General features: G+C 34.8%; 1 protein-coding gene across 13 annotated transcripts in view; it reads right to left on the bottom strand.

Annotated features, from left to right (window-relative positions):
- Positions 1-14467, bottom strand: part of LOC138763574 (uncharacterized) — a 138887-nt gene that overhangs the window by 60334 nt on the left and 64086 nt on the right. For all 13 annotated transcript variants that reach the window (XR_011357664.1, XR_011357666.1, XR_011357665.1 and 10 more), the window contains 3 exons: positions 7920-8053; positions 5248-5377; positions 4641-4804 (listed from right to left, as the gene is read on the bottom strand). Coding sequence is in view for 10 of the 13 variants with exons in the window: in XM_069937943.1 (XP_069794044.1) it covers positions 4641-4804; positions 5248-5377; positions 7920-8053 (428 nt within the window). In the remaining 3 variants the exon portion in view is untranslated. The remainder of the gene's footprint in view (positions 1-4640; positions 4805-5247; positions 5378-7919; positions 8054-14467) is intronic.

The following is a 14467-nucleotide window of genomic DNA, read 5'->3' as shown; positions in this document are numbered from 1 at the left end:
CAAGGAGTAAAGTAAGAGAAAACAAACAGCCATTGGAATATAAGGGACAAAAAATAATTGTTTACTCGGATACAAGTTTTGAACTTTTAAAAGACGAGGAAGGAGTTTAATAGGAGTTTAATACGGTGAAAACGATTTTATGGAAGGAAGGCTACAACTTTGTGCTGCGACACTTAAAGTATTCATCCCTGTGGAACAGAATAGACTGTTCTCAGATCCAAAGGAAGCCCAAGGATTTGCAGAACGTTTGCAGGTCTAGAAACGAGATGAAGAGGAGTAACAAGAAAAAAGACTGGCAAGAAATGGTATAAAAATACGTAGTAATATAAAAGATACACAATGTAAATACAGAGTAAAGTTGAAAAAGAGAAGGGAAAAGGAGGAAAAAAGAGAGCTTTGTTATATGTATAGCAAATAAATAGTGTTTCTCTGGCGGGGGGCTGGGGAAACCATCACTGCGAAAACCGGTTGACGCTTGCAAGTATTATCGCAAACCAAATAGAAAGGGGAGTTGTGGTTGCCCAGCAAGGGACTAGGAGCAACCCAAAGTGGGAGGGGGGGGGTTTCAACATTATTTGGGGTAAAAGTATACTTTGTGTTATTTGTCGTGGGGATTTTTGGGGTATTTTGTGTTTTAAACATGTCGTTGTGTATTGAGAAAAATAAGGAAAAATTAAAACAATAATGGAAGAAAGGAGATGGGGAGCCGAGGAGGAGAAAAAGTGAAAACAAAGGTATAAGATGGCTATGTTGAACTATATGACCATAAACATCAGTGGAATACATAACCAAATTAAAAGGAAGAGGCTACTCACACTACTCAAAAAGGAAAAAAATAGATGTAGCATTTGTACAGGAAATGCATCTAACCGAGGCGGAGCATACCAAATTGAAAAGAGACTGGGTAGGTCATGTAGTGGCATCATCATACAGTTCAAAAGCTAGGGTTGTAGCCATACTATTTAATAAAAATGTACCAATCAAGATAAAGGAGGAAATAGACCCCGCGGGAAGATATGTAATGATAAAATGTCAGATATATTCAGAATTTTGGAATTCGTTCAATATTTACGCGCCTAATGAAGATCAAGAGTTTATGCAAGATATCTTTTTGAAGATAGCAGATATGCAGGGAAACATTTGATAGGGTGGATTTTAACCTTAATTTAGATCCAGTGTTGGATAAAGCTGGAAAGATAGTAAACAAAAAGAATAAAGTGGCCAAATTCATGGTTAAATCGATGCACGAAATGAAACTAATATGGAGGAGGCAACATCCAAAAGAGAGGGAATATTCATACTACTCGAGTAGGCACAGGACATACTCAAGAATAGATATGTTTTTGTTGTTGGCCCAAATTCAAGGGAGAGTCAGGAAAACTGAGTATAAAGCTCACCAAGAGCATATAGATGGAGGTTAAACCCCAAGCTACTTAAAAGACAGGAATTTAGGGACTTTATTGAATGCCAAATTAAAGCATACTTTGAGATAAACACAGAGTCCATAAAAGATAAGTTTATACTATGGGATGCAATGAAAGCCTTCTTTATAGGACAGACAATAAGCTATGTAACCAAGATGAAAAAGGAATACAACCGGGAAGTAGAGCAGTTGGAAAGGGAGATAGCAATTACAGAAAAGAAATTAGTGAAAAGGGAGGATATAAAGAAAAAGAGAGAGTTGGCCGACAAAAAAATAAAATACGAAATATTACAAATGTACAAGGTGGAGAAGAACATAATGAAAACAAAACAAAGGTATTACAAATTGGGAGAAAACACGCACAAAATATTGGCCTGGCAACTTAAAACAGAGCAAGCTAAAAGAGCCATAATATCAAGAAGGAAAAATGATAAGCAAATAACATGCAACCCAATAGAGATCAATGAAAACTTTGAAGAATTTTATAAGCAACTGTACCAAACTGAGAAACAAGGAAAAAAACAATAAAATAGATGAGTTTTTAGCTAAAATTGAATTGCCGTAACTGTAAGTAGAGGACCAAAGTAAACTGATAAAACCATTTGAAATAGAGAAGTACAGGCCATATTAAGAAAGCTACCAAACAATAAAACACCAGGGGAGGATGGATTTCCAATAGAATTTTATAAAACATTTAAAGAGTTATTAATCCCACACCTCCTGGAAGTAATGAAGCAGGTGGAAGAAACAAAACTTATTAGAATCATGCAAGACAGCAATAATCACAGTAATACCAAAATGGGGAAGGACCCATTAACACTAGCATCATATAGACCAATATCCTTACTAAACGCAGATTATAAGATAATAGGAAAATTATTAGCAAACAGATTGACCGACTGTGTACCAAAATTAGTAAAACGACCAAATTCGATTTGTCAAGAAAAGACGAACAGCAGATAATGTTTGTAAATTTATTAATTTAATTCATGCAGCTCAAGGAATAAAAGTCCAATGGAGGCGGTTGCGTAAGATGCAGAAAAAGCTTTTGACTGGGTAGAGTGGAACTACTTATTTAAAGTGTTACAGAAATTTAAACTTCTGGAAAAATATATTATATAACAAACCATTGGCAAAAGTAGTGGTAAATGGATATGTATTGAGCCAGTTCAAACTGAGCAGATAACTAGGCAGGGGTGCCCATTGTCCCCCTTATTGTTCAGCTTGGCAATAGAACCATTGGTGGAGCTGATAAGAAAGGAAAATAAAATAAAAGGGATAAAAATAAAGGATAATGAGTTTAAAATTAGTCTATTCGCAGACGACATCATAGTATACCTAACAGAACGAGAGAGATCAATAAAAGAGTTATACAAGAAATTGAAGGAGTATGGAGAAATATCTGGGTACAAGGTCAACACAAATAAAAGCGAAGTGATGCCAATGAGTAATGTGGACTATACAGAACTCAAAAAAGAATCTCCATTTAAATGGCAATCACAAGCAATACAATATCTTGGTATCAGGATAGACAATAACCTAAACCACTTGTACAAACTAAATTATCAACCATTAATAAGGAAAATACAGGAAGACTTGGAAAATTGGAAATAATTACTGCTAACGTTGATAGGGAGGGTGAACTGCATTAAAATGGACGTATTCCATGGGTACAATACTTATTTCAAACATTGCCAATCACCTTGACAGAGAAATTCTTTGTAGAACTAATGAGAATAATAAGGAAGTTCTCATGGGGGGGGGGGGGGAAATCAAGGGTAGCAATGGACAAATTAACAGAGATATAAACAAGGTGGATTGCAGTTACCAAACTTCAAAAACTATTACAGAGCTGCGCAATTAAGGTACTTATCAGATTTTTATCAGACGGGAGAGAAACTGGATTGGACTAGGATAGAACTACTAGATAAAATAGGAGAAAAGGTACCAGAGCATATATTTTATAAATGGGATGAAAAGCTGGTGCAATATAACTCACCAGTACTGCATTATTTACTTAAAATATGGAAGAAGATACATGTATAAAGAAAAAAGATAAATGACCAAATACCAAAAATGCTACTGATGCAAAATTCACCAATCCCTTTTACAATAGACAACTTATTTTTTAGAGAATGGGAGAGTAAAGAATCAAGGGAATAGAAAATTGCTTTTTGGGAAATAATTTATTAACAGTTGAACAGTTGAAGGGCAAATACGGAATAACTCACGGTATAATGTTTGCATACCATCAATTGAAAGCTTATTTAAGGACAAATTGGGAAGCAGATTGAGACTAGCAGAAGGAAGCAGCTTTGAATATGTAATAACAGATTCAATGATAAGATTTATAACAAACATGTACATTAAACTGCAATGCAAGGAAAATGATGAAATAAGGTACACACCTAAACAAAGCTGGGAAAAAGATTTAAACATAAAGAATGAAATATGGGAAGAGCTATGAACTGGAACTATGAAGAACACAATAAACTCAAGGCTATGTATGATACAATATAACTGGTTCCACAGACTATATATCACCCCTCAAAAATTAAAAGAGTGGGACCCAACAATATTGGATAGATGCTTTCACTGTAAACAAGAAATTGGAACAATGAGATATGCTATTTGGGCATGCATAAAAGTGAATACTTTTTGGGAAGAGCTAAGTCAGGATTAAGCAAAAATCACAAAAAAACCTCCAAAAAATACAGAAATTTTTATTTTAAATAATATAAGAGGTAAAGAACTAGGTCTCAAATTGGATAGAGCCCAAAAAAAGTTTCATCATGATAGCCATAGCAGTAGCAAAAAAATGCAATGACAATCTGGAAAATGGAAGAGAGTCTGAAAATACAACAATGCTACATGGAAAGTAGCTTACCATAATTTATTTTAAATACAAAGTTAAACTTCCTCTATGGAAATCCATTAACCAGTTTGGCTATTTACTTAATCAACTAATATTATTAAGGCAGAGAAAAGGCTCATTCCCCATAATCCTGAAAATTATGTTTCCTCAAGTATGTATCCAAGTTCATTGTGACAACTTGTATCAACTATTCTCACTATGCTTGCACAGAACCTAATCATTCTGTGTGAACACCCCTCCATACCTCCTCTGTATCTTTTGCCCACAAATTCATCCTTGCTTTAATTAATAATGTTCATATAGCAAGTGACCAATTGCAGTTAAAAATAATCTATTATTTACCTTTGTGGGATATGATTGCATGCATCTTTTAGTAAAGGTGAGCTATTGTTCTCATTTTTCATCATCTCCATTTGAAAATTGTTCCACGTTGCACTTTCATCATTTACTGAGTTGTCCTTTTGTGCTTCCCTTGGTCCGTCTTGGGTAATGGAAGATTTAGAATTCTTTAAAGAAAAGGTGAAATGCCTAATCTTTAGTAAGGAAAATGACATTGGATTTGTATTGTTCTTAGACATACTGCACATTAACAGGCCATTTCAGCACACAGGCCCATGCCACATAATTATACCCAATTCATCTACAACCCCGGTACATTTTTGACGACTCAATTTTTGTCTAAATAAATCCCACAAAGCTTGTAGGTTTCTAGCTCTTTTAAAAAAAGTGATGAAAATGTCACAGGACTCATCAATTTTCAATACTTATTTTTAATACATAAACTCTAGCATTACAGATCTAAAACCATTTCTCGTTTGCAAAAAGAATCACAGATGCCTTTATGCAGTTGTAGTCTTATATACTGTAATTTATGAGGACATATTTCACTAAATTAATTTGATTTCCTTGATTTTTGAATGGCAAGGAATTTTAATTACATAATACTCACCCCATAATACACTGAAGACAGCTCAGGAATGGAATCATATGAACTTGATTGATTACAAATATCTTCATCAATTTTTTCCTTGATATTTTCCAGTGCCATTCCTAATCTAAATATTTCTCCTTCAATTTCTCTGGAGATTTAAAACAAAGAACCAATATATTTTTTTAAATTGCTATATTTTGCTCATCAATTTAACAATGACAATTCTCTTAATTTCAAAATGCAGAATCAGCATCAGCTCATCCCGGACAGCTGAACACAGGGCCAGAACCCACAACACTGCTCTAAATATGGTCCTCGTTCTGAGTTCAGCCAATCTAGTTTGTTGTTTTCATTTTCACTAAAGGGAAATTTCCTTTATTCAATTGTAAAATTTGAATTTGGGGTCATTCACAGACTATCTGAAACAGAAAGGTTCTCAATCAGACTGAAGATTCTTTGCAGAGGGTGATACAAGAAATAAGAATAAGAAATAAATTGCATTTGAATTGCGAAGTAAGTAAAATAAAGATTTGGGGAAAAACCATGGAATGAGAAACTTGCATAGAAAAATAATCAGGATCAGAAAGATTGTAATTACAAGTTTTATTTTAAATTCAGTTACTCATGTCAAAGTTAGATATCTATCATATTTTCATACAATAATAGTGGATGATTGTTTAAGTTTATTCACAGTGGAATCTATGCTAATATCATTAGGAAACACTACAAAGTACACTCTGGTGAGGAGCAGAGGATCACAAAATATCACTGTTCAGCATTCTTTATTTAACAGAAGACACCAGAAGTTGATATGAATAAAAATTCTAATGACAATAGTGGGACATGCGCTTGAGCCTCATCCTCAGTGAAACAATTTGACAGCATCAGTGTGCTGTTTAGCCCATCAGTCATCCTTGCTAAGGAAAATTGACCATTTAGATGTAGTTTTCTGCTATATAATTATCCCTTTAGTTTCCTGATTGTAAATTTCACAAGGGAACTTTAAACTAGTGACACTTCCTTAGCACCTGAATAGTTTGGAATAGAAAGGTACTTTCACATTGACCCTGAAAGCCAGTATTTAATCACCTTTTTACCATTTCACTTACCTGTGTGAATACAACTAACACGGTATGGGGGTGGGGGGGGGGGTCATTTTCATCCCATTACTTATCTGCTAAGGTAAGTAGTATCAGAGCTGACACGAAATGCATTGGCTCCAGTGTAAATGTCACATTGAACCAGTTTTTCTTGGTTTAGTGTGAACAATCTGATTCAACCTGGCTTTAAACACAGGTAGTTGACACACCAATTTACAGAGATCTTGGTGTGAAAGCACTTGTATTTCAAAAGTAAACTTGTTTTCATGTGCAAAATAAAATTGTATCTGTACTTCAAAAATGCTTGTACATTTGCAGACAACCTGAAAATTAGTGGAGTTAAAGCTAGTGAAGATTGTTGTCTAAGGATACAATGGAATATTGATCAGTGGTGGCAGATGCTAATTAATCCAGAGAAATTAGAGGTAATGCACTTTGGAAAGTCAAATTCTGATCAGACATATAATTTACAGATTTTGGGAGTATGAAGTACAGGGATATATTGGGTTACAAATCCATAGCTGCCTGAAAGTGATTACATAGTTGGACAGGATAGTGAAAAATAAACATTTTGAATGCTTGCCTTCATGGAATGAGGCATTAAGTACTAGAGTTGGTACATTATGTTGCAGCTGTACAAAACATAGGTTAGAACACACGTAAGAGTATTGTGAACAGTATGGGTTGCTACACTATAGGTAGGAATATGGTGGCATAGAGAATGCAGAATAGATTAGCCAGCATGTTGGATGGAATTGTGAGATTGGATCGGTTGGGATTATGTTCATTAGAATGTTGATGCTGTGGAATTGCCTTCTCAAAGTTTATAAATTTATGAGGGACACAAGTAAAATAGGGGGAGGGGAGTCTACAACTGGAGGGCTTAAACTTTAATGGAGGAAGGGGAAGTTTAAAGGATATTTGAAAGGCATATTTTTCACACACGGAGTGGAAGATATTTAAGGCAAGCTGTCAGAGGTGTGAAGGCAAATAGAATTGCAACATAGTAAGGTGTTAACAAACTTCAGCTAATAGAAAAAGCATTACCAGCATTTGTCATTAGAATCCATTGATCTATGCAAAATATTTATTTGCTTAAATGGGGTAGATAAAAACAAAAATTAGTATTGATTGTTTCAACATCATTAAATAGTATTCTTCCTTCACAGGAGTTCCTGTATTAATTGCAAACTCATTTACAAATAGAGAAAGACAATATCGAAGATAAACTTAATCATGATTTGCTCTTACTTGTATTTTGTATGCACTATAATTAAACTTTTTAACTTAAATAAGTTGGAAATTGATCTTCCCTCACAAATGATTTTTAACCAAAATAGTTAAAACAAGGAATTTTGTCAAAATAATAATTAACATTAAAGAAAGTATGTGCAAGTGCCAAATGCCATTTATTTATAGATTGTGAATGCATGATTCAATGCTCAAATTTGGAGCAAAATCAATCTGCTGGAGGAACTCAATGACTTGAACAGCACTAGCTAGAGAAAATGAATGGTCAATGTGTTGCGCTGAAGTTCTTCATCTTGAGTTCTCAAGCAGGTTTTTCTGCCCAATTTATTTATATCTAACCTATCTGGGTCAAATTCCCCAACAGTAGTATTTTTTTCCAAATAGCCGCGATGCTGTAAATTGCGGTGTTCATCTTTCGTTGCAATGTAGATCCTTTCTAGTTTGTCTTGGCCATCTCTCAGTCCCTTCAATTCCTATTGTGTGAAAAAAAATCACAATTAAAAATTTCAGTTATTACAAGCTCTGAATCTTGTTTCCATTTGCCCATTAAGTAAAGAACTCAAGTTATGTCCAGAGTGAGAATCTTTTTCCATCATTCTATTCCCTGAGTGTTACACTTTAAAGCACATAAGGAATATTGTGGTCCATAACACAACATTTGTTGCTCTATCGATGCTACAGTATATTACCAGGTAAAAATAATATGCCTATTGACATCTCTTGCAAGAGCAATTATACATTAGACATACATATATATTTAATTTAAATTAACACAAGTTTACTTATAACAAGTAAATTCAGTGCAATATAAATTCACAATTCTTAGAACATTGAAAAATGCATTTTATTAAGAAAAGAAAAATTCTATATAGCAGAAACCAATCTGCTGGAGGAACTAAGCAGTTCAAGCAGCATCGGAGGGGAGGGAAGAAGAAAGAAAAGAATTTTCAACATTTCTGAAGACCTGTATCAGGATTTCTATATGGCCTTCAACATGAAATAAAATTGGGGGAGTCACGTGATGAAGTAGTGGCTGGTAGGAATATACCAGCCCTCTCCAGAAAAGAAGAAATAAAGTGAAGAAAACGCAAAGCTCAAGAAACACAAAACACAACAAATAAAAGATAAAGGTGTGGACAAAAGAAAGAAAATGGCACCTAAGAAGGAAAAACCAAAAACAATAGGAAAGACACCGGAAGAGAAAGGAGAAGGCCTTACCTGCATAAAGAGGCAGGGACCCGCTGTGGACAGAGGAGCCCACTCCCCGAGGTTAGTGGAGACCCCCCAAGGTCGCGACCTCCTGACCGCAGGACTGCAAAAATGGCTCACTGAGCCAAACAGAAGTGCGCAATGTGCACACCAAGGAAAAGGAAAACACCAACGGGAGGGGGGCCCAGCTGTGGAGTGAACTTACAGCGTGACCAGCTGAGAGATGCCCGACAGCAGGGCTCTCAGCTGGAAGAAGAGGAAAGCAACGGGAAAGAGAGTGATAAGAAAGAAAAACAGCAACAGGAAGCCCAACAGATAACTAGTCCAGAAGAAGAGGACCAACAACAAGAAGCTATGCAAAAAAACACCCAACAAACTGAGGCAAGCAGCTCAACAAGAAAGTCAGAAGAGACACAGATACAAGGAAGAGGAGTAGAAGACACAAACCCAAGAGCAGACACAGATGAAGAAAAAGAAGAAGAAGATGAAGACCAAGCTCTGCACAGAGGAATAGAAGGTAAAATAGATGGACAGTGTATTGATTAAAAAAAATTTCAAGAACAAATGAAAGCATTAAAAGAATGGTTGACATTAGAATTTAGTGAAATGAAAAGAAAAATGAAAAGTACAGAAGAAAAAGTGAGTAGAATAGAGCTGGTCGTGACAGAAATAGGGAAAAGATTAGAAAGTGTGGAAGAACGAGAAATGGCGGTAGAAATGGAAGTGAATGACTAAGAAGAAAATTGGAAGACAGTAACAAAAAAGTTAAAGAGTCACAAGAGTTGTTAGCTCAGAAGATGGATATAATGGAAAACTATAGTAGGCGAATCAACATAAAGATAGTGGGCCTAAAGGAAGATGAAGAAGGCACAAATATGAAAGAATTTATAAAAGAATGGATCCCAAAAGTCCTGGGAATGCCAGAAATACAGGAAGGAATGGAAATAGAAAGGGCACACAGAACACTAGCCCCAAAACCACAGTCACAACAAAAACCAAGATCCATTTTAGTAGAATTTATGAGATACACGACAAGAGAAAATATATTGGCGAGGGCAAGGAATAAAATTAGAGAATTGGAATACAAGGGTCAAAAAATATTTTTTTACCCGACACAAGTATTGAACTCCTGAAGAAGAGGAAGGAGTTTAACACAGCAAAATTGATCCTACGGAAAAACGGCTACAAATTTATGTTAAGATATCTAGCTGTGCTTAAAATAGTTATCCCGGGGAAGCAAAACAGACTGTTCTTGGATCCGGAGAAAACACGAGAATTTGCAGAACGCCTGCAGGACAGAAAGAGAGAGGAAGAGATGTAACAAGAACGAAGAACGACGACAAACTACATATAAAGATGTAAAAATAATGTATAAGTAAGAACTAAAGAAAAGGGAAGTAAGGGAGAGGGGGAAAAAGGGGGGAAAAAGAGAAGAAGAGGGTGAGCTTTGTTTAAATGTGAAGATAAAAGTTTTTTCTGGAGGGGGTTGGGTGGGAGAGAATAACAATTACTGCGAATTCAGTTGACGCTTGCGAGCGGGTTCACAATCCGAATGGAGAGGGGAGTTGTGGTTGCCTGGCAAGGGACAAAGGACAACTGAGAGAAGTGGGGGACACGTGGGGTTAAGGGAATTTTAGATGTGGGAGTTTTTGAAGTATTTTATGTTTTAGGAGTGTTGTCATACATTAAGGTCAAAAAGGGAAAACTGAGAGATGAAAATGGGGTAAAGGGGATAGGTGGTGGTGAGGAAGCGGAAATGAGGTGTAACAGAGTATGAGATGGCCATATTGAACTATATGACTATAAATATTAATGGAATACATAACCACATCAAAAGGAAGAGGCTATTAAATTTATTGAAAAAAAAAGTGGAACATAATAAATTAAGGAGAGACTGGGTAGGGCACGTAACGGCAGCATCGTATAATTCAAAAACCAGAAGTATAGCTATATTAATCAATAAAAATGTACCATTCAAAATAGAGGAGGAAATAATAGATCCAGCAGGGAGGTATGTAATGATAAAGTGTCAGATATATTCAGAATTCTGGAATTTGGTCAATATATATGCACCTAATGAAGAGGATCTAAAGTTTATGCAAGATATTTTTTTGAAGATTGTAGATACGCAGGGGAATATATTGATAGGAGGGGATTTTAACCTTAATTTGGACCCAAAGGTGGATAAAACTGGATAAAAGACTAGCAAAAAGAACAAAGTAGCTAAATTTATGGTTAAATCAATGCTGGAAATGCAGCTTTTAGATCTATGGAGGAGGCAACACCCAAAGGAGAAGGAATACTCATATTATTCGAATAGACATAAAACATACTCAAGGATTGACCTGTTCCTGATGTCAGCCCATATCCAAGGGAGAGTTAGGAAAATAGAATATAAAGCTAGATTGTTATCTGATCATTCAACCCTGTTATTAACAATAGAACTGGAGGACATCCCACAAGAATATATAGATGGAGATTAAATTCCATGCTACTTAAAAGACAGGAATTTAGAGAATTTATTGAACAGCAAATTAAAATGTACTTTGAAATAAATATGGAATCAGTGAAAGACAAATTTATATTATGGGATGCAATGAAAGCCTTCATTAGAGGGCAGATAATAAGTTTTGTAACTAAGATGAAAAAGGACTACAATCGGGATATAGAGCAGTTGGAAAGGGAAATAGTAAGTACAGAAAAAGAACTAGCAAAAAGGGAAGATACAACAAAAAGAAGAGAATTGGCAGACAAAAATATAAAATACGAAACATTACAAACATATAAGGTGGAGAAGAACATAATGAAAATAAAGCAGAAGTATTACGAGCTAGGAGAAAAAACACACAAAATACTAGCCTGGCAACTTTTTTTTTTTTTTTTTTTAAATTTTTTATTTTTCACACCATAAATCACAATAGCCATGATATACACTTTTTCTTTTCCACACATTTACAGTGACTTTTTCTCCCTCCCCCCTCCCTCCTCCCAAGCCACCCCCCCATCCCCCCCCCTCTCATCCATTTTAGTTATACAATCTAGGTTGCATTAATTCAGTTAGACAATGTTGTCATTCAACAAAAATACACCAGAAATTCTACTGAGTCCATTCTTTTCTTTTCTTCTCCTTCCATCAACTTAGGTAATGTTTGTTCCCGGTAGGTTTTCGCTATTGTATTTAATGTAAGGCTCCCATACTTGTTCGAATATTTCAATATTATTTCTTAAACTATATGTTATTTTTTCTAATGGAATACATTTATTCATTTCTATATACCATTGTTGTATTTTCAAATTATCTTCCAATTTCCAGGTTGACATAATACATTTTTTTGCTACAGCTAGGGCTATCTTAACAAATCTTTTTTGTGCATCCTCCAAGTCAATTCCAAATTCTTTATTTTTTATGTTACTTAGGAGAAAGATCTCTGGATTCTTTGGTATATTGTTTTCTGTTATTTTATTTAATATCTGATTGAGATCATCCCAAAATTTTTCTACTCTCTCACATGTCCAGATTGCATGAATTGTTGTTCCCCTTTCTTTTTTACATCGAAAACATCTATCAGATACTGTTGGGTCCCATTTATTTAACTTTTGCGGTGTAATGTATAGTCTGTGTAACCAATTATATTGTATCATACGCAGCCTCGTATTTATTGTATTTCTCATCGTTCCAGAGCATAACTTCTCCCATGTTTCCTTTTTTATCTTTATATTTAAATCTTGTTCCCATTTTTGTTTAGTTTTACCATTTGTTTCCTCATTTTCCTTTTCTTGCAGTTTAATATACATATTTTTTATAAATCTTTTGATTAACATTGTATCTGTAATCACATATTCAAGGTTACTTCCCTCTGGTAAACTCAAGTTGCTTCCTAATTTATCTTTCAAGTAGGATCTCAGTTGGTAATATGCCAGCGCTGTATCTCCCGTTATATTGTACTTATCTCTCATTTGTTCAAAGGATAAGAATCTACTTCCTGAAAAACAATTTTCTATTCTTTTAATCCCTTTTTTTTCCCATTTTCTAAAGGCAAGGTTGTCTATTGTAAAAGGGAGTAGCTTATTTTGCGTCAATATTAGTTTTGGTATTTGGTAATTTATTTTATTTCTTTCTACATGAATCTTCTTCCATATATTGAGGAGATGGTGTAATACTGGAGAAGTTCTATGTTGTACCAATTTTTCGTCCCATTTATATAATATGTGTTCAGGTATCTTTTCCCCTATTTTATCTAATTCTAGTCTCGTCCAGTCTGGTTTTTCCCTTGTTTGATAAAAATCTGATAGGTACCTTAATTGTGCGGCTCTATAATAATTTTTGAAGTTTGGCAATTGTAAGCCTCCTTGTTTATACCATTCTGTTAATTTGTCTAGTGCTATCCTCGGTTTCCCCCCTCTCCATAAAAATCTCCTTATTATTTTCTTTAACTCTTTGAAGAATTTTTCTGTCAGTTGTATTGGCAATGCCTGAAATAAGTATAGTATCCTTGGAAAAATGTTCATTTTAATACAGTTTATCCTTCCTATCAGTGTTAGTGGTAGCTCTTTCCAATGCTCTAAATCGTCCTGTAATTTTTTCATTAGTGGATTGTAATTGAGTTTATATAATTGGCCTAGATTTTTGTTTATTTGCACACCTAGGTATCTTATTGCCTGCGTTTGCCATCTGAATGGGGATTCCTCCTTAAATTTTGAGAAATCCGCGTTATTCATAGGCATTGCTTCACTTTTATTTACGTTTATCTTGTATCCCGACACTTCTCCATATTCTTTCAATTTCTTATATAGTTCTTTTATTGATAGTTCTGGTTCTGTTAAGTACACTATCACATCATCCGCAAACAGACTGATTTTATATTCCCTGTCTTTTATTTTTATTCCTTTTATATTATTATCTCTTCTTATCGATTCTGCTAGTGGTTCTATAGCTAGCGCAAACAATAATGGTGATAGTGGGCATCCCTGCCGCGTTGACCTGCTTAAGTTAAATTGCTTTGATACATGTCCATTTACTGTCACTTTCGCTAACGGTCCCTTATATAATGCTTTAATCCAATTAATATACTTCTCCGGTAAACTGAATTTTTGCAATACTTTGAACAAGTAATTCCATTCTACTCTGTCGAAGGCCTTCTCTGCGTCTAAAGCAACTGCTACTGCCGGTGCTTTATTTCCTTCTACTGCATGAATTAAGTTAATAAATTTACAAATATTGTCTGTTGTGCGTCTTTTTTTGATAAATCCAGTTTGGTCTAAATTTACCATTTTCGGTACCTGTTCTGCTAATCTGTTCGCTAATAGTTTAGCTATTATCTTATAATCTGTGTTTAGCAGAGATATTGGTCTATATGACGCTGGTGAGAGTGGATCTTTCCCTTGTTTTAGTATCACTGTAATTATTGCTGTTTTACATGAATCTGGTAAGTTTTGTGTCTCATCAATCTGGTTGATTACATCCAGGAGGGGCGGTATTATTAGGTCTTTAAATGTTTTGTAGAATTCTATTGGGAGTCCATCCTCTCCTGGTGTCTTATTATTTGGTAAATTTTTTATTATCTCTTGTATTTCTACTGTTCCAAATGGTTCTGTTAATTTATTTTGTTCCTCTATTTGTAGTTTTGGTAGTTCAATTTTAGTCAAAAATTCATCTATTTTCCCTTCTTTCCCTTCGT

This window comes from Narcine bancroftii, chromosome 5 (assembly GCF_036971445.1).
Source record: "Narcine bancroftii isolate sNarBan1 chromosome 5, sNarBan1.hap1, whole genome shotgun sequence".
Lineage (NCBI taxonomy): Eukaryota > Metazoa > Chordata > Chondrichthyes > Torpediniformes > Narcinidae > Narcine > Narcine bancroftii.
This window is presented reverse-complemented; position numbering and strand designations above follow the sequence as displayed.